The 20,407-nt window shown below is 49.6% G+C and overlaps 1 protein-coding gene across 4 annotated transcripts in view; it reads left to right on the plus strand.

The window, feature by feature from the left end:
* Tbc1d13 (TBC1 domain family member 13) overlaps positions 1–17,314 on the plus strand; it is a 19,988-nt gene extending 2,674 nt beyond the window's left edge. For 2 of the 4 annotated variants that reach the window (XM_008844001.2, XM_029568750.1), the window contains 10 exons: positions 922–962; positions 1,510–1,571; positions 1,668–1,767; positions 3,570–3,652; positions 5,539–5,698; positions 9,114–9,324; positions 9,791–9,954; positions 13,659–13,849; positions 14,037–14,094; positions 14,862–17,314. In XM_008844001.2, coding sequence (XP_008842223.1) covers positions 922–962; positions 1,510–1,571; positions 1,668–1,767; positions 3,570–3,652; positions 5,539–5,698; positions 9,114–9,324; positions 9,791–9,954; positions 13,659–13,849; positions 14,037–14,094; positions 14,862–14,927 — 1,136 coding nt within the window. In that variant the 3' untranslated portion in view covers positions 14,928–17,314. The remainder of the gene's footprint in view (positions 1–921; positions 963–1,509; positions 1,572–1,667; positions 1,768–3,569; positions 3,653–5,538; positions 5,699–9,113; positions 9,325–9,790; positions 9,955–13,658; positions 13,850–14,036; positions 14,095–14,861) is intronic. The other 2 variants (XM_008844002.2, XM_029568751.1) reach the window with 2 other exon arrangements.
* Positions 17,315–20,407: the final 3,093 nt, after the last annotated feature.

Genomic DNA, 20,407 nt, shown 5'->3' on the forward strand with positions numbered 1-20,407 from the left:
TCTCCCTGTAGCCCCAGCTGGCCTGGAACTCACTATGTAGAACAGGCTGGCCTTGAACTCACAGAGATCTGCTTGCCTCTGCCTCCCAAGTGCTGGGATTACAGGTGTGTGCCACCACTCCCGATGTGCAGTTTTTTTAATATATGATGGTGCCTTGAAGTCACAGAGCTGTTGTTTATAAGTGGAAGGCCTGAGGCTGGGAATGTAGCTCAGCTGATGGAGAGTGTCTGCCTAGTATTCACAAAGCCCTGGGTTTGATCCCCAGCACTGCATAAACTGGGCATGGTGGCCAAGCACACCTGTAATCCCAACACTTCATCCCGATGTGCAGTTTTTTTAATATATGATGGTGCCTTGAAGTCACAGAGCTGTTGTTTATAAGTGGAAGGCCTGAGGCTGGGAATGTAGCTCAGCTGATGGAGAGTGTCTGCCTAGTATTCACAAAGCCCTGGGTTTGATCCCCAGCACTGCATAAACTGGGCATGGTGGCCAAGCACACCTGTAATCCCAACACTTCAGAGGTAGAGACAAGAGGATCAGAAATTCAAGGTCATTCTTGGCTCCATAGTGAATTTGAGGCCAGCCTGGACTACATCAGACCCTGCTCCCTCTCAAAAAAAGGGAGAACCTGACTTTGACTTTCATTAAGCATGGTTAGTAGTTAATAGCTCCTCTGAAGGTGAAATATCAAGGATGAGAAAGTGCTATCCTTCAAAGAACGTTCCAGACAGATGGGGCTCTGAGCTAGGGTACAGAGTACAGGAATTACACAGAATTAGCATTGACATTTCTTTGGTAGAAAATGATACCTAAAGTACTTATTTATTGTCCACTCTACTCCCTGACAACTGACCCGAAGGTAGAGGGCTGGGGGGTTCTGGGACTCTGGCCTGGGGTGACCTTTGCCTGCTGTGTCCACAGGCATCCCCTGTGAGGGCGGACTGCGGTGCCTCTGCTGGAAGGTGGGTGTGCCTGGGGTGGGGCTTCTGCTCTGCTCTGAGACCCTGTGCTCTTGCACGGCTGCCTCCTCCTGGCCTCTTCCTCCTCTTCTGTCCCTTTTCTTGCTTGTCTAAGGAAGGTTTTCTGGAATTTCTGGGTTTTTCTATCTCTTGGCATCCCTTGCAGGATCACTGTGGGGATGGGCCACTCTGTAATGCCAATAAAGATTTCTACTTCCTGGGGTATCAGGGCAACAGAAGTGATGCTTGTTGGGACAAAGCAAAGGCCATGTTCTGCCTGAAGCTACTAGCTGAGGTGGCAGCCCCTGTCCCGGTTCCCAGTCCACGTTTTCTTCTCGAATAGAAGAGTAGGAAAAGTAGGGGAAAGGGCTGGGATAAGGGGGGAGGCAAGTTGGGAGAACACAAAACCCTCCTAGCTAGGCCTGTGCTGTTGGGACTCAGCCATCTTGTTGACTCTGGATTTCATGAAACTTCTGAGGCACATGTGCCTCCACTGCTGTCCAGGGTTGGGGCGGGGGGCGGGTCACCAGAGCTGTGCTGTTGTCTACAGATCCTCTTGAACTACCTCCCCTTGGAGAGAGCTTCATGGACTTCTATCCTGGCCAAGCAGAGGTGAGACGTGGGAGCAGGTGGAGGGCCTCCGTCTTCCTCTGGGCAGGCTTTCTGGACTCTCCCCTCCTTTCTCTTCTCCCTCCCTCTTTTCTGCAGGGGGCTCTATTCGCAGTTCCTGAGGGAAATGATTATCCAGCCTGGCATCGCCAAGGCCAACATGGGTGTATCCAGAGAGGATGTGACCTTTGAGGACCATGTGAGTAGGGTTGGCAGCTGGGCTGAGGATGCACATGGGGAAGGAAGGGCACTGGATTAGGCAAGGTCCCCCTTGCTAGAGGGTAGGTGCACCCTGGCCCCATTCCTGTGTTCCTCTTTCTGCATTGGTTACCCACCCCCTGAAAACAGTGATGTTTCTTTAATTTATTCTAGGCACAGCTTAAATGCAGGGGCCCTGGGTGAAGTTAGTACAGAAGCAGTAACCATTGTCCTGAGTGCTGTGTGGGCAGTCCTGCTCCAGGCACTCTGCAGGCCTGGTCTCTGTAACCCTCGCCTTCAGGCCTTTTTTTGTTTGTTTTTTGAAACAGGGTCATAAGTATCCTAGGCTGACCTGGAACTCACTATATAGCCAAGAGTGCTATTAATCTCTTTTTTTTGAGACAGAGTCTCTAACCCAGGCTGGCTTTGAACTTGCTACATACCAGAGGGTGGTTTTGAACTTTTTTTTTGTTTATTTTCTTTTTATTTTATGTGTACAAGTGTATTACCTGAATGTATGTGAGTGCATCTGTGTTGTGCAGTGCCATGGAGGTCAGAAGAGGGCTTTGGATTCCCCTGGAACTGGAGTTAAGAATGGTTTGTAGCTGCCATGTGGGTGCTGGGAATCGAACCCAGGTCCTCTGCAAGAGCAGTCAGTGCTCTTAACCGCTGAGCCATCTCTCTAGCCCCTTGAACTTCTAATCCTTCTGCCTCCACCTCTCCAGTGCTGAGATTACATATGTGTGCCACCATGCCTGGTTTGAACTCTGTTTGAGACAGGGTCTTACTATATAGCTCTGGCTGTCCTGGAACTCACTATGTAGACCAGACTGACCTTGAACTCACAGAAATGTGCCTACCTCTGCCTCCCAAATCCTGGGATTAAAATTGTGCATCACTATCCCCAGCCCTGGTTGAATTTTTTTTTTTAAGTGTTTTGCCTACATTCATGTAAGTTTACCATGTGTGTGCAGTGCCCACAGAGGCCAGGAGAGGGCATCATATCCCCCTGGAACTGGAGTTACAGTTATTAGATACCCTGTGGGTATTGGGAACCAAACCAGGGCTGTCTGCAAGAGCAGCCAGTGCTCTTAAACCCTGAGCCATCTGACAAGCCCCTGATTTGAACTTTTTTTTTTTTTTTTTGGTCTTTTTGAGACAGGGTTTCCCCTGTAGCCCCAGCTAACCTGGAACTCACCATGTAGACCAAGCTAGCCTTGAACTCACAGAGATCCACCTGCCTCTGCCTCCCAAGTGCTGGAATTAAAGGCATGCACCACCATGCCTCGCTTTATTTGAATTTTTTTTTTTTTTGGTCTTTTTGAGACAGGGTCTCTCTGTAGCCCCAGCTGGCCTGGAACTCACTATGTAGACCAGGCTGGCCTTGAACTTGCAGAGATCCGCTTGCCTCTGCCTCCTGAGTGCTGGTATTAAAGGTGTGCGCCACCACACCCAGCATGAAAGTGTCTGTCTGAGGCCTGCAGAGCAGGTAGCCAACCTGGTAGCACTGGTAGCCAACCATATAACATTGATTCAGTCACGCACCCTTTCAACAACACACTCAGTAGTTGCTGTGTGCAAAGTTCAGGCCCTGGGGCCCTGGAGAACAGGATGGGTTCAGAGCAGACTCAGACACTCTGATGGCTCTGTGCTCTGAGGTATCTGTCCATCGTCTGGGAGGCATTGGGAACTTGTCTCCAGTCCTGAGCTGGGTCTGTAGAGATTGCTGTGAGGCTGCTGGGCTCTGCTTTCCCCTGGAGCCTGGCTGGTCCTTGAACAGAGCACCCACTCTTTCCTTCACAGCCCCTCAACCCAAACCCTGACAGCCGGTGGAACACATATTTCAGGGACAATGAGGTGCTGCTGCAGATTGACAAGGATGTCCGGTAAGAGGCTGGTGGGCAGCTGAGGGGTTCTGGCCTCATGGAAAGGCGAAGAGCTCTGGGGCCTGTTTGCCTGGCTTTGGTTGCAGCATCACCACTTAGGTGGCTGTTTGACTTTGGGCAGGTAACTTCTGAATAGGACTGTATCCAGAAGTGGAGGTGAGATGGCTCAGGTGAAGGGCACAGTGTGGTCCTGGGAGTGTTGGGCCAGTCCAGGCATCCTCAGAGACCCTTGAAGTTATCAATAGCCTTTGGAGGAGGGTGCTGGGGGCTAATCCATTCCGCTTGGAGCAGCCTGTGTGACTCCTACAGCACCCAGCCCTTGGACAGACAGGGTAGTCTTGGGTAGTGACTCAGTGGCATTTCCAAGGAGTACCTCAATTCCAGCTGCACTCTCTCAGGTCAGCTGTTTCTCACAGCCATGCTGCCCACGTGAGGCAGGCTGGGGGTTTCCTTGAGGAGACTGAACCCAGCAATAAGCATGCAGTTAGTTGTAGATACCACATGTCTGAAGGAAGAAAAGTTGATGCTCTGAGAGGATAGGACCTATTTTAGAGGGTGACTCAGCATGAGAGGGAGAGGGAGAATGGGAAGCACTAATCTAGTAAAGAGTGTCCTAGGCCTCAGGAACAGCTGGGGGTGTGCCCTGAGCCTCGGGATGAAGCGGAAAGGAAGGTCTTCCTTAGCTTCCTGGGTGCTGCTCCTCTGCCCCCTTCAGGATGGCCTCAGAGGACCTCTGCTTAGGGTGGCAGGCTACAGAAGAAAGCAGCTCCTGCTGTCTGTCTCAGGTGGGTACTGGAGCAGCTCCCTGGAGGTGCTCTAGTTTGAGTCGAGAGCTGTGTCCTGCAGAGGTTCTGGGAAAGAACTCTGGACTTGGGTTGTAGGGCGTGATTGCTGTAAGTCATCATGTTTCTAGAGAGTAGGTTTACTGTGTGCCGAGTGTAGGAGGTCTGAGGAGTACATGTGAACTGCGGCCTATCAGGCTCCGATGCCTCCCTGCTTGCTTCTCCTCTCACTCTGGCTTGTCAGCTGAGGGTGTTCTGCTGTGCAGTGTGCACTTAACCAGCCCGCCCATGGCCAATAGCTGCTGTTAATCTTTATGAATACACACACACAGAGAGACACTTATATATGTATGTGTATGTGTGTATATATAATTTTTTGCTGAGGATTGAATTTAGCAGAGCCTCACCCCTTATTAATATTAGACGTTGTGTGTATGTGTGCGTGTGCGCAGTGGTTGATATTGAACCCGTGCCCTCATGCATGCTAGGTAAGTGTTCTACGTTGAGCTGTGTACATCCTTTGTCTCCTAGACATTTTTTTTTTTTAAGATTTATTTATGACTGGATATGGTGGCGCATGCCCTTAATCCCAGCACTTGGGAGGCAGAGGCAGGTGGATCTCTGTAAGTTTGAGGTCAGCCTGGCCTACATAGTGAGTTCCAGGCCAGCGGGGGCTACAGGGAGACCCTGTCTCAAACAACAACAGAAAAGAACAAGCACACGGGTACTGGAGAGCTGTCTCAGAGGTTACCAGCACTTGCCACTCTTGCAGAGGACCCAGGTTTGGTCCCAGCACCCACATCAAGGAGTTCACAGATTTCTGTAACTCCAGTTCCAGGGGATTTGACACCCTCTTCTGGTCTCTATGGCACATGCATACATGTGGTACACATATAGATTCAGGCACACACATATACAATAAAATAAAATAAATCCTTAAAAAAAACAGAGCCAAGCAAACAGATGTGGGAGTAGCTCAGTGGTAGACTTGCCTAGCATGGACCTAGGTTGAATCCTCAACACTGTAAAATAAATAAAAATAAACTTGTTCCTAAGATGCCTGGGGCAGCCCAGCTGGAACTCTGCCTTTTTCCATTCTAATAGGAGGCTGTGTCCAGATATATCATTCTTCCAGAGAGCCACCGAGTACCCCTGCCTCCTCATCCTGGACCCCCAGAATGAGTTTGAGACCCTTCGTAAGCGAGTGGAGCAGACAACGCTGAAATCCCAGACGGTGGCCCGGAACCGGAGCGGGGTCACGAATGTAAGCCAGCTTGAGCCCTGGGCTCTCTCCTAACAGCCTCTCCCTTCCTGCCTCCCTTGGACCAATGGCCACAGGGCACTGGACTCATGACCATCTGCCCCTGTAGTCACCCAGAACAACTTTGGTCCTACAGGATTATCTGCTGGTGATTCTGAAGGTTGGTGTCCCAGCTGTAGTGAGAATGGAGTGACTAGGGCCCAGCCAGGTCTGGGTACCAGGTCTCTAAAATGACCTTTAGGCCAAGGTGGGAAGGATGGCAGAGAGAGAGCATTCCGAGGGTCACAGAGGGCATGTGCCAGAGTTGACAGGAGAGCACAGCATGTTCAAGGAATGGGGGCTTACATGGCTAGGCAGTGAGATGCCATGGGAAAGTGCTGAAGGATGCCAGAGGGTCAGTGATTTGGAGTGTCCTGAGTAGGCAGCAACTTGATTCAGGTCTCCTTTTATGAAAGGTGACCTTGGGCACGGAAGTTATAGTGAGACAGAGATGGCAGCATTTGTTGAGTCCAGAGCATGGTGCTGGCGTGGATCGGGCAGATCTGAGACACCCAGAGGTGGGATGTGAAGGACTTAAGCTGGGTGAACCCTGCAGAGACTTGAGCCCCAGAATTCAGCAGACCCTGTCACTTCGGACAGGTGCTTCTTCCAAGCAGGTGTCTGACCTTATTCCTCCATTTAGACCCTTGTGCTTTAGGGCCAGGAGCAATGGCTTATTCCCCCAATTGCCTCTGTCCTCCATCAGTGGGAAATCCCTTCTCTGAAGCCTCCAGCTAGTTGGAGGTGGAAGACTGCACAAGCTTGCTTCTTCTAGTTGTTAACTAGTCAGGACCCTTGATAGGGTAGCAGGGCAGATCCAGTAGGCCCTGGTTCCCTGTGCCTGCCAGGCAGGGACCAGCTGGGTTAATCCTGTCGCTATGGTATTTTACCTTTGAACCTGGTCCTGGCAGTCCAGGACCCAACCAGGAGCTTTATCCCTAGGACTCTGAACCTGTGGTGGGGTGGCTTTAGTTAAGGAGGCCTTCTGTGTGACTCCAGGCAAGAGGTAAGGATCTCAGGTTCTGGGCTTTTTTGCTCTTCTATAAACTGGGCTACCCTACCTGGCCATGCAGCTACCAGGACAAAATGAGGTCATAGAGAGGAGGTTCTTGGAAAGCTAGAAGTGCCAGGCATTCCTGGAAGACAGCTTGCTCTAGAGTTTTGGCCCATAGGACTAGAGCTAGCCACTCCAGGTGCAGGTCTCAGGGACGTCACTTACTGGGAAACATCTAATGAGTGAATGAGCCTCAGCTTCCATATCTTGAAAATGGTGTTGATAGCTGGGTGTGGTGGTACAAGCCTGTAGTCTTGAATTAGGAAGATCAGTTCAGAGTCATCCCTAGTTGTGTGGTGAGTGAGAGACTAGCTTAGGCTATGTGATACTCTGTTATATACATACAAAAAGAATTAAAGATTCGGGGCTGGAGAGATGGTTAAGAGCACTGACTGCTCTTGCAGAGGACCCAGGTTCTATTCCCAGCACCCACATGGCGGCTACAAACCGTCCTTAACTCCAGTTCCAGGAGACTCCAAAACCCTCTTCTGACCTCCGGGAGGGGGTGCACTCACATACATGCAGGGAACACACCCATACACATAAACTAAAAAATAATAAATAAAATATTTAAAAAAAAGAATTAAAGATTTGCCTTTAATCCCAGCACTTGGGAGGCAGAGGCAGGTGGATCTCTGTGAGTTGAAGGCCAACCTGGTCTACATAGTTCCAGACCAACTGGGCCTATAGAAAGACCCTGTTTCAAACAGAACATTAAAAAAAAAAAGAATTAAAAGAGTCTGTCTGGCATAGAGAAACACTTGGTAAATGTTACTGAGGTGTGTGTGTATAATACATACACATGTATGTTATATGAGGTGCATGTATAGTGCGTGTATATAACCTGTGTAGAGGTAGTAAGAGAAAGAATTTAATGCCCTGGACTCTCTCTGCTATTAGGGTAACTTCATACTCAGTTTGTGCCTGGGTCTGTTGTATAAGCACCCTAGGCCTAGAGCTCCTGGTTGAGCAGGTCCAGGGCAGAGCCAGGTTCCTGGATCACTATAAAGTTCTTGCGGGGTCTGACATACAGCTGATATTGGGGACTCCTGTTTTTCTTTGTTGTTTTGAAATAGGATCTTATATAGCCCAGGCTGGCCTTGAACTCCTGATCATCCTGCTTCTGCCTTGTGAGGGCTGGGACTGCAGGTGTGCATATCACACCCAGAGACCCCTGTGGTGTTCCATGAGTCTTTTGTAGTTTAACCTCTTCATTTGTCTTTTCATATATGTTTGTCTGTTTTGGTTTTGGAAGAACAGTTATACTTAGTACACTGCAAGAGGGCGGTAGGCTGGGCGGTAACTGCCTGAGCTCTTATGAAGATTTTATTTCCAAGTATTTCAAGCATTCGAACAGGTTGAGTGTGCAGTGCACACCTGTATGCTTTCCAACCCAGCACAGCCATTGTACATCTTGTTGTGTTGCTTTTTCTGTATATCAGAAAGACAGAAGGCTGGTAGGTGGCTCAGCAGTTAAGAGCACTGGCTGCTCTTGTAGAGGACCCAGGTCATAATTCCCAGCACCCACATGGCAAGTAACAACTGTGATAACTCCAGTTCCAGGGGATCTGATGCCCTCTTCTGACCTCCATGGGCATTGCACAGCACAGGTGCACGTGCATATATTCTGGCAATACACTCATACACAAAAAATAAAAATAATTTTAAAAAAGAAAAGAAAGTTTCAGGTGCCAGACCCTCTGTTCCAAGTAGGCATCTCCTGAGAATGCGCTGTTGTCCTACCCAGTACCCAAGAGGATGACATCTAGAGTATCATCTGCTGTCCAGTCCATGACAACTGAGGTCAACTGGGACGTGCTTGCTGTGGGGAGTCACTTCATTGTTTTATCCCAGGGCCCAGGGCATTGCCTATGTCTAGGTTGGGACATTCTGTTTCTTTATAGTCTCATTTGGAGCAGGTCTCCATTTCCCTGCCCACAACTGTGTTCACATTTAAATTTTCTATGTAATTATTCTACTTTATTGATTTGTGTATTATTTGCTTGTTTGAGACAGTGTAACAGTCCTCCTGCTGCGGTCTCCTCCATGCTGGGATTTTTCTTACGGGTGCACCTATGTAACCAGCAGTCAGTCAAGATAAAGACTATTCCCACTCTCCAGAAAGCTCCTTCTCCTTCCCATCAGCCCTTATGTCAGAAGTAACCTCTGTTTATAGCACTCCATACATTTGGTTTTAGCCTAGCCTCTCTCTGTATGTGCCTGCTTCTTGTTTGACAAGATCCTCCATGCCTTATCTTGCCCATAAGCTGGGAAGTTAGGTCAAGTTGGCTTAATGGAACAGTTATGCTCTCCTCTTTTCCACAGATGAGCTCCCCACATAAAAACAACACCTCACAAGCCCTGAACGAATACGAGGTTCTGCCCAATGGCTGTGAGGCCCACTGGGAGGTGGTGGAGCGAATCCTGTTCATCTATGCCAAGCTCAACCCTGGCATCGCTTACGTGCAGGGCATGAACGAGATCGTAGGCCCCCTCTACTACACCTTCGCCACTGACCCCAATAACGAGTGGAAAGGTAGGTGGGCTCTTGTCTGCCAGCATCCCCTGTTGCTGGCTCCCTAGAGAAAGAATGAGACAAGCCAGACTGACAAGCATATCAGGCTCTGAAGCCATATCTCCTTAGGGACCTTCATGCCCTGTCAGATGAAGGATTGTATCCAAGAGCCTTCCCAGCTCTGCCTTCTAGAATGTTGCTGTTCACTGATCTGTTGATGATGTGACTTAACATGGAATAGGTGCACATGGAAAGCTGTAAAGATGTGAAACACCGTCAGGAGAGTGTGTGATGAACTGCTGAGTAATGAGGTGGAGGGATGATGTCCTTAGTCTGGGGTGGACAGTAGCCAGTGATGAAAGGCCCAGTCCAGCCTTGACAGGGGCAGCTCGGTGACACTTAGAAGTGGGGCAGATGCACTGTAGGTAAGAGGTGAAACTCCAGCACGCCTCACTTTCCCGTGTCTGCCCACACTCCACTGTTGCAGAGCACGCTGAGGCTGACACCTTCTTCTGCTTCACCAACCTCATGGCGGAGATCCGGGACAACTTCATCAAGAGCCTGGATGACTCACAATGTGGCATCACCTACAAGATGGAAAAGGTGTATTCCACCTTGAAGGACAAGGACATGGAGCTCTTCCTGAAACTGGTGAGGTTCCCTGTGCCACACAGCCAGCACATGTGGGCTGAGAACGCAGGTCCTGAGCAGCCCAGGCTGCTGCCACCTTGAGTCTGGGGTTGAAAGCGGATGCTACTGATCTGTGTTGACCTGGTGCTCAGGATGCTGGCCTAGCTTCAGACGCTGACACTCTTGCTGTGGGTGGGAGACCTTGTAGCTGACAGCAGAAGCCCAGCAGGGTGGGGGTGGGAAGTGGAGAATGGCCCATTTGTGCCAGGCACAGGCACTGAATGAGGTCAGCTGTTAGCTGCAGTCTCTGAGATGGGAACTATTAATTTGATTATACTTGGGGTAGGGGTGCTGGGATATAACCCAGGGCCTTGCCTATAGGCAAGCACTGTGTCCCCAGGCACCCCCCCCCTTTTTTTTTTTACTTTGAGACATGGTCTCACCAAATTTTCCCAGACTGGCCTTAAACTCCTGATCCTCCTGCCTAGGTCTCTAGAATAGTAGGATTCCAGGCTTGTGCCAACAAGCCTGTTAACCTCATTATGAGATAAAATAGGCCGGGCGTGGTACTCCATGCCTTTAATCCCAGCACTTGGGAGGCAGAGGCAGGTGGATCTCTGTGAGTATGTAGCCTGGTCTACATACCGAGTTCCAGGTCAGCTGGGGCTACAGGGAGACACTATCTCAAAAAGATCCACCAAAAAAAAAAAAAAAAAAAGTAATCTAAAAATAAAATAACATTGAGCTGGTGAGATGATGGCTGGTTGAAGGTGCCTGCCCCCAAGCATGACAACCTGAGTTTGGTCCCTGAGACCCACACACATGGTGGAAGGAAAAGCGACTCTGGCCTCCATGAGCCCACATACACATGGCCTGGTCGCGCACGCCTTTAATCCCAGCACTCTGGAGGCAGAGGCAGGCGGATCTCTGTGAGTTCAAGGCCAGCTTGGTCTACATAGTGAGTTCCAGACCAGCTGGGGCTACAGGGAGACCCCCTTTCAAAAAAACCAAAAAAAAAAAAAAAAAGCAATTAGGCAAGGACTGGAGTGCTATTGCTCATTTCAGAAAGTGGTTCAGTATAAGCTAGGCCTGGTGGCACATGCCTGTGATCACAACACTTAGGAGATAGAGGCTCCAGCCTGGGTTACATAGTAAGTTTAAGCTCAGCTTGCGTGAGAGCCTGTCTAAGCATAACTTTTTTTTTTAATATTTTATTATTTTTATTTCATGTATATGAGTGTATTGCCTGCATGTAAATGAATGCACCCATGTCATGCAATGCCTCGGAGGTCAGAAGAGGGCATCAGATTCCCCTAGAACTGCAGTTAAGGACGGTTTGTAGCTGCCATGTGGGTGCTGGGAATTGAACTCGGGTCCTCTGCAAGAGCAGTCAGTGCTCTTAACTGCTGAGCCATCTCTCCAGCCCTCAGCATAATTTTTTTTTTTTTTTGGTCTTTTTGCGACAGGCTCACCCTGTAGCCCCAGCTGTCCTGGAACTCACTATGTAGACCAGGCTGCCTTGAACTCACAGGGATCTACCTGCCTCTGCCTCCAGAGTGCTGGGATTAAAGGCGTGTGTCACCACGCCCGGTTTCTCAGCATAATTTTTAAAAAGGAAAGGAGAGTTGGCAGTACAGAGTGTACTGCTCTTAAGAGGGTCAGAGTTTGGAGCTCAGCATGCTGGTTGGGAGGCTCTCATCGGCCTTTAACTCCAGTTCCAGGGGACCTGTTGCCCTCTTCTGGCCTCCATGGGCACTGCAGTCACTCGTACAAACAGACACACATATACATAATTAAAGAATAATACAAAATTAAAGAAACAAGGAGACAAAAGCAGAGGAAAAAAATGTAAGAATCTGGTAAGATTGCTCAGTGGGTAAAAGTGCTGGCCTCATAAGTCTGGTACCCTATTCCTGAAAACTTTCCTCTGAATTCCACACACCCCAGAACTCACACAATAACAAAATAAAAGTAGGAAAAAAAAAGGACATATTTTTACATATAGATAAAAACTTTTCGGGGCATGGTGGCACACACCTTCACACCAGCACTTGGGAGGAAGAGGCACATAGATATCTGTGAGTTCAAGGCCAACCTGTTCTACATAGCAAGTTCTAGGCCATCAAGGGCTACATAGTGAGACCCTGTCTTTAAAAAAAATATTTTTATGGGCCAAGGATGTAGCTCAGTTGGTAGAGTGCTTGCCCAGTGTGTACAAAGCCCTGGGTTCCATCCTCAGCACCACGTGACCCAGACATGGTGAGGTGCACCTGTGATCCCAGCATTCAGGAGGTGGATGCAGGAAGGTCAGAAGTCCAACATACTTGGCTACATGAGACCCAGCCTTAAAACATAAAGAATAGGCCAGGCGTGGTAGCGCACACCTTTAATTCCAGCACTCTGGAGGCAGAGGCAGGTGGATCTCTGTGAGTTCAAAGCCAGCCTGGTCTCCATAGTGAGTTCCAGGACAGCTGAGGCTACAGGGAGACACTGTTCCAAAAAGACCAAAAAAAAAAAAAAACATAAAGAATAAAATTTAATAAAAAGTTTGTGGAGGGGCTGGAGAGATGGTTCAGCGGTTAAGAGCACTGACTGCTCTTGCAGAGGACCCGGGTTCGATTCCCAGCACCCACACGGAGACTATGAACCCTTAACTCCAGTTCCAGGGGAATCCCTCTTCTTACCGCAGCATTGCACAACACAGGTGCACTCACATACATGCAGGCAATACACTCATGCACATAAAATTTTTTAAAAAATGTGTAAATAAAAGGATTGAATAATTAAAAAAAAAAGTTTGTGGAAAAGAAAATTATGTATTTATACCTTTTTTTTTTGTCTTTTTGTTTAGACAGGGTCTAGGGTCTCCTTTTAGCCCCAGCTGGCCTGGAACTCGCTATGTAAGATCAGAGAACTCACAGAGATATGCCTGAGTGCTAGGTAGGATTAAAGGCGTGGGCCACCACACCCACCCAGCTCCTTTTTTTTTTTTAATTCATAGTCTCACTATGTAGCCCTGACTGACCTGAAACTCAAATTATGTAGACTCAGAGAATAGCCTTCCTCCCCAAGTCTGGGATTAAAGGCATGCTATAAGTGCACTTTTTTTTTTCTTGGTCTTTTTGAGACAGGGTCTCCTTGTAGCCCCAGCTATCCTAGAACTCACTATGTAGACCAGACTGGCCTTGAACTCATAGATCCGCCTGCCTCTGCCTCCCGAGTGCTGGGATTAAAGGCGTGCACTACCACGCCTGGCCATAAGTGCACATTTTTAAACAAACATCAAATGCCATTTTTGCTGTTTTGTGGCTTGTTTCTTCATGATGTATCCACTATGACTCACAAAGGGTCTGAATCAGCTCACTGTAGGGTTGTTGCATGGTACATGGATTACATAGACTATGCACACATAATGCCTGGTGCTGGTCAGTGTGCATACCCACACATCCAGAGGCTGAAGTGGCTGAGTTGAGCCTCACTTACAATCTGGAGGGCCAATGTGAAAGTCAGGGTTCTTGATGCATCTCGAGAGAAGCAGACGGTCTGGGAACACTGACAGCCAGCAGCAGATACCCCCTTCGTGAAGAGAGGCTATACATGACCTCCATGAGGGCCCTGGGCCAACCCTGGTATCCCTGTGCTCACCCCTGCCTGTCGCACCCCCAGTGCTAGGCCCAGCCACTCTTGATCGGGGCTCACTCCTAGGCTGCGTTTCCTCTATGCAGCTGACACCCCGCTCCTCGCTGTCTCCCCAGCAAGAACAGAACATCAAGCCCCAGTTCTTCGCCTTCCGCTGGCTGACGCTGCTGCTGTCCCAGGAGTTCTTGCTGCCTGATGTCATCCGGATCTGGGACTCCCTCTTTGCTGATGACAACCGCTTTGACTTCCTCCTCCTGGTCTGCTGTGCCATGCTCATGTGAGTCTCCACTCACTCCTTGAGGGGAACTGAGCGGGTGGGGCTGGCATCTTCTGGCTAGAGTCTATGGAATTGTCACCTCTAAGCCACCCTGCTGTGGTGGGAGGTGAGGAAGAAAAAGAAGTACAGGGACAGCCAGCTTGCTCTCGGCCCCAGACCCAGCACCACGGCTGCTTGTTTCTCACAGACTGATCCGGGAGCAGTTGCTGGAAGGGGATTTCACCATCAACATGAGGCTTCTGCAGGTAATAGGCGTTGGAGGGGAAGGTTATTCTCAGCCATTGTGCAGATGCTGTCCATGCTCCACCCTGCATCAGCTGCTGTGGCAAGCTACAGCTTGGGACCACATAGTAGGGATTCAGGGTCCATACTCCATACTCAGTTTCGATCTGAGTTGAGTCCTGGCCTTTCCTGGGTTTGAGTGGTGTGTACCCTTGGCCTCCAGGGCAGGATCAAGGCAGTGGAAGTTGAGAATTGTGCTCAGGCCAGGAAAGTGCAAATCAGAGGGTCTGCGAGCCAGCCTGAGGTTCATGTCTCTGTTCCACTGAGTTTATTATGTGACCCGAGCCAGTGACAGTCTCTCTAGGCTTTAATATCTTCACCAGTGCCGGACCTAGGTTTCCAGTGACCTCAGTAACTAGATCTGTAGGATGGGTATAATCACAGCAACCCTTCCAGGGGCTCCTAAAGAAACTGGAGGACTGAGGCCTACACAGTGCTGACTCAGTACCAGGCTCAGTGTGGGTGCGACTCAGGGCTCCGTGTCAGGAGATGGGAGGGCTGAGGCAGGGGGCCTGGTCCTAAGGCAGGCTGTGAGATTCTTGGGTCTAAGAGGGGTGTAGTGTCAGTGGCATACAGTGTTTCATGCAGGGTGCACTGGGTATCTGGATGCTGTGGTCCCTGCCCCTGGAACACACAGCATGGTGATGGGTCTTAGTGGGGACATTGTGAGTGTGATGGATGGCAGCAACCTGGGGCTGCTTGAGGAGTGTTTTGTCTTTCTTGTACCTAGGATTACCCCATCACAGATGTCTGCCAGATCCTACAGAAAGCCAAGGAACTCCAGGACTCCAAGTGACCTGGTGACAAGAGGCCCAGACTTGGAGGAGCAGCCACATGAACCTGGCTTCTGGGTCACAAAGAATCAGTGGCAAACCAGTCTGAGGGGCGGCTGCAGGCGTGGCCAGTGCCAGGTCTTCCCAGCCTGGCTCCCATAGGCCAGACTGCTCCTCCTGGGGGCTCACTGCTGTGCTCCTTTCCAGCCACTTGGCCCTGGCACCCTCCCTGTGCTTCAGCCCTGGGAGCCTCCACCCAGGTCTCTGAGCAGGACTGGCGTTCCGGAACTGGTTTCCTGGGGCTGGGGACATAGAGGCACAGGAGAAGACTGGCAAGGGTCCGCCCTGCCTCTTCCCAGCAGCTCTTCATCCTTTCCTGCTTTCATCGTCCCCTGGGCGCTGGTCGGGGAGGTGTTTGGCAGATGGGCCAGAAGCCACTTCTGGACACTGGTGCTCACGCTGCATGGGAAAATGACCCCAAAAGAGCTGAGTGACTGCCAGATCTAGGTTCCACCCTCTCTCCCACTGAGCATGTGTTTGCTCATGGCTGGGGTATGTATCCCAGGTGTCTGCACGTGCACACATACAGTCTGGAAGTGGGGTGAGGGTATCTTGGAATCTCTCGGTCCCTGCTTCCCCTTCTGTGTCTCTACCTCTGCCTGTCTCCCTCCTCCTTTCTCAGAGATGTGTGTGTGGCTCTATGTCTCTCCTCTGTCCATTTCTCTCTCTCTCTCTCTCTCCCTCTGCCCTTCTCTCTTGGGGTGCCTTATCCTGAGCCTCTTCCCTTCCTCCTCCCCTCTACTCCCTGAAGCAGGTGGACAAAATGAGGAGTGTGGCTCAGGAAGGCCTCTGAAGGCCAACCTTAGCTTTGGCACCCTCCTCCAATCCCCAGCCTGAGACTCCCAGGTCCCCTAGTCAGGAAGGGACTCCACAGTGCCTCACCAGAGAGCCCTGACCCTGCTCTGCACTTGGAAACCAAATGCTGCTAAGAATGGTAGCCTGTGAAACTTGGAGACCCTTTCCCATGGAATGGAGAGAGAAGTGGGGCGGTCTGTTCAGCTGTTCCCACAAAGGCCCACCCATCTCAGTGGTCGAGGACCTCCAGGCGGTCCTGTACCAGGGAGCTGGATTCCAAGTGTTCAGAAAGTTATCATCCCCTTGATTTCAGCATCCCAGTCCAGGGTGTATAAGCTCCATCAAGGGCAGGGGGACCAAAGGATGCCTCTCTGAGCCCAGGAGGGGCTGAATTCACAGAACTGGGTCCTTTCGGTGCCAGGAGGGTCATGTCTACCCTCTACTTCCGTGAGGGCTGCAGAGGTGCTGGCTTTCCCAGTCATGTGCTTGAACTATCCCCAGGATTTAGGGGATATGCCCTGTACAGGAACCCCTGACTACCAGCTGGGCAAGTAGTGAGCTTATTCTGAGCATGTTCCTTCCCCCTCATGTGGAGGGCCGGTGGTTTGGGTCCTGAAGGTAGACTTGCCAGTGCAAAGACCTCCTCTCTCCGCAGATGGGCCAGCAGAAGCTGGGCTCTAGCAGCTCTCCTTCCTGAGCTCAGTGGGCAGGGCATCCTGCCTTCCTGGGCTGCTGTTCCAGTTCCTCAGATAAAGCTTCGACTATACTTGTCTTCTGGCCACTTTGTCCCCAACATACAATATTTGGGAAGTTTTTACTATTTATGTAGACTCTCGCTATTTATTGCAAATTGGCAAGTGCTTTGGGATGAGGGTGGCTGAGGTGGTAGAGGAGTTTGAGGCATGAATGGCCCTCTTGTTTCCCAAGGTTAGCCCTGACATCCTCTTCACAGGTCCTGGCTGGGAGGGCTGCCAGCTCTCAGTAGAACTGAGGAGGGAGGCCACAGCTGGTGATGAGTTTGCTGTGCACAGAGATACTGACCAGATACACTCCAATGTCCTGGCCCACACTCAGCCCAGGACTTAGCTGATGGTTCAGCTCTGACTTTGACCCCTTCATAGCTTGAGGCTTTGGCTACTGCCTGGACCCAGCAGATACTCCCTGGGATGCCTGATGCATTCCCTCTTGCCTGTCCCCCTTTCCTGGAATCATGCTACTTGAATCACTGTATCTGTTTGCCTCCGTGGGAGAACTGCATCCAGAGCCTTCTGCCTCGTCTTTGAGACGGAGGTCAGGAGCACAAGAACCATGCTTGGGTAGGCTGCTCCCTGGTGAGGTGCTGCCTGGGGAAGGACTTGCCCTGGATTCTTAAGGGAGGCCCACAGAGTCAGAGGCCTGCAGCTTCCCTCCCAGGACCACGGACACTTACACACTGAGCTGTGTGAGCTTGGCAGGTCTCTATCTGACGGTCAGAGCGTTAGTTGCTTTGTGTTCTCACGTGTCTTCTCAATCAGTGCTGTCAATGAGTTGTCTTTAATAAATCCTGTGTTCTTTATGATGGGCTGTGGTATTGTGATGAACTTGAGACTTTGGAGCAGGAACAGAGTTGGAGTCCCTTAGAATGGTTTAAGTCCAGGAATGCTTCTCGGGAGGCTCTGTTAAATCCAGTCTCTGTGATCTGCACCAGAGGAGGGGTGGAAGGAGGCACTGACTGAGGGCAGGGTACATTGTTGTGTGTGTGTGTGTGCATGTGTGCGTGCATACTCTCACCATGTGTGTTCCAGAGATTGAACTCAGGTCATCAAGGTTGGTGGCAAGTGCTTTAACCCACTGATCCATCTCATCTGTTTTCTGGCAGCACATTCTTTCTAGATTGTTTATGTGTATGAGTGTTTTGCCTGCATGTATGTAAGTACACCAGTGTTATGCAGTGTTCACGGAGACCAGCAGAGGGCATTGAATCCCCTGGAGCTGGAGTTACAGATGATTGTTTGCCATCATGTGGGTGCTGGGAATTGAACCCTGGTCCACTGCAAGAGCAGCCAGTGCTCTTAACCTCCAGGCCATCTTTTTGGCCCCTAGATTATTTAATATTTGGTTTTATTTTTGGAACAGCATCTCACTGTCTCCTTCCCTAGCCTGGAACTCACAGAGATCTGCCTGCCTCTGCCTCCAAATGCTGGGATTAAAGATACGCACCACCACATCCAAATATATTTTTAGACTTTTTTTTTTTTTTGGTCTTTTTGAGACATGGTCTCCCTGTAGCCCCAGCTGTCATGGAACTCACTATGTAGACCAGGCTGGCCTTGAACTCCATCTGCCTGCCTCTGCCTCCCGAGTGCTGGGATTAAAGGCATGTGCCACCATGTCTGGCCTATTTTTAGATTTTAAAACACTTAGGTCCTCCCAATAGATTCAGAAGAGGTATTTGACAAGATCAAAACATCTCTTCATGATTAAAAACTCAAAAATTGCCAGGCATGGTGGCTCATGTCTTTAGTCCCAGCACATAAAAGTAATGTGCTTCAAGGCAATAGCCTTGAGTGGGAAACCCAAGTCAATGCCCCACTCTAGAACAAGTTTAAAACTTTTTCTTTGGCAGGGCGTGGTGGCACACCTTTAATCTCAGCACTCGGGAGGCAGAGGCAGGTGGATCTCTTGAGTTCAAGGCTACCCTGGTCTATATAATGAGTTCCAGGCCAGCTGGGGCTACAGGGAGACCCTGTTGCAAAAAAAAAAAAAAAAAAAAAGAAAGAAAAAGTTTAAGACCAGGAGCAAGACGGGACTGGCAGTCCTTAGCAGTGAGGCAAGAAGAAAAATTAAGATACTCAAGTCAGAAAAAAAAAGCAAAGCAAACTTGCTGACAGAATGATCTGCTTCGAAAGCCTTAACCCCAGTATTCAGAACTGATGTAAGTTGCAGGTTACAGAGTCAACATAGGCTCAGCACTACAGCATGTTAGTTAGCACCTTCCCCTAATACTCTGAAAATCAGGAGTATTTCTTTATGTTACCTATTACCTCTAAAAACAGTAAAATCTCGTGTGATAGCTCGAAGAAAATAAACTACTTGGGATTTTGTTTTGTTTTTCTGTAGTGTTGGGGATAGAGTCCAAGGCCTCACGCATGCTAGACAAACACTGTACCACCTAACTATAGATGTAGCCTCCCAAACTTAACCAATGAGAGAAAACCCTGCATGTTGAACATTGTAAAACCTTGAAGGAAACTGAAGAAAATGCAAATAAATTGAAAGAGATTTCATGTTGGTAGGTTGTAAGAATCCTTAAACCCAGTCCCTATCAAGATCCAGGTGTGGGGCTGGACATGATGCATGCTTTCCTAGCACGTCCTAGAGGTAGCTGGATCTCTCAATGAGATTGAGGCCAGCCTGGTCTACATAGTGAGTTCCTACCCAGCCAGTGAAACCCTGTCTTAACCATAATAATAATAATAATTAATTAGTTAAATCTGAAGATCCCAGTGTGGCCCAACATGGTGGTATATACCTATAATCCCAGCACTCCACAAGCAGAGGCATGAGCATCAGGGCAAGTTTGAAGCCAATCTGTGCTATATAGTGAGTGCCAGGATAGCCAGGACTGCATGGTGAGGTCCTGTCTCAACAAAATTGTAATGAGATGGGGGGGCGGTGCTGATAGGCGTGGATGACATCCATCGATAGAACAGAATGCCCAGAAATAAGAGCAACATTCACAGCAACTTATTTTTTTCATAGTGCCAAGAATACCTGGGGAGAGGAAAGTCCTCAACAAATGGTGTTGAGGGAAAGGAATACCCACATTTGGGAGAGAAAAATCAACCCAAAATGGATTACTGAGTGGGGTGTGATGACATAGGCCTTTAATCCCAGCACCCAGGAAGCAGACGCAGCAGCATCTGAGACCAGGGGCCAGCCTGGTCTACATAGGGAGTTACAGTCCAGCAGGGCTTCAGGGAGACCCTGTCTCAACAAGGATTAAAGACAACCATAAGGTGTAAAACTACTAGAAGACGGGAGAAAGGTAACACTTTGGATGTGACCCCCGAGCACTTTTCCATGTTCAGTGGTGGCATTCACAGTAGCCAAGAACCAAATGTCCTTTAATGAAGGAATGGTTAAAGAAAATGGCATAGACATAACATGGAATCCTGCATGCATATGGGGGCGAGGGGAGTCAGGGTCACCCCAAGCTGCCCTCAAATTCATGGTAATTCCCGTCTCAGCCTTCCTAGAATTGAGATTATAGTCACCATGCCAAGCTACTGTTCACTTGACCTTTATTTTGTGTGTGTGCAAATGCAAGTGTGCATGAACCATAGCACTTAAGTAGAGGTCACAGAGCACAGGCTTCAGCTCTCTCCTTCCACTCTGTTCTGAGGCAGGGTCCCTCATGTTTCTGCTGCCTGGAGCACTGCAGGCTAGCTGGCCCACAACTTCTGGCTTCTCCTGCCTCTGCTTCCCATATCGTTTTAGAGGTACTGGGATTACAGATGTGTGCTATTGCATTTTCCCTTTTATGGGGGTTCCAGAGATGGAACTCAGGTTGTCAGGCATGCTTTTACCCACTGAACCATGTCCCCAGCCCCTTTAAGAAAAAGATTTATGCTGGGCAAAGTGGCACATGCCTTAAATCCCAGTACCT

Source organism: Nannospalax galili, unplaced genomic scaffold (assembly GCF_000622305.1).
Source record: "Nannospalax galili isolate Female #2095 unplaced genomic scaffold, S.galili_v1.0 scaffold300, whole genome shotgun sequence".
In the NCBI taxonomy this organism is placed as follows: Eukaryota; Metazoa; Chordata; class Mammalia; order Rodentia; family Spalacidae; genus Nannospalax; species Nannospalax galili.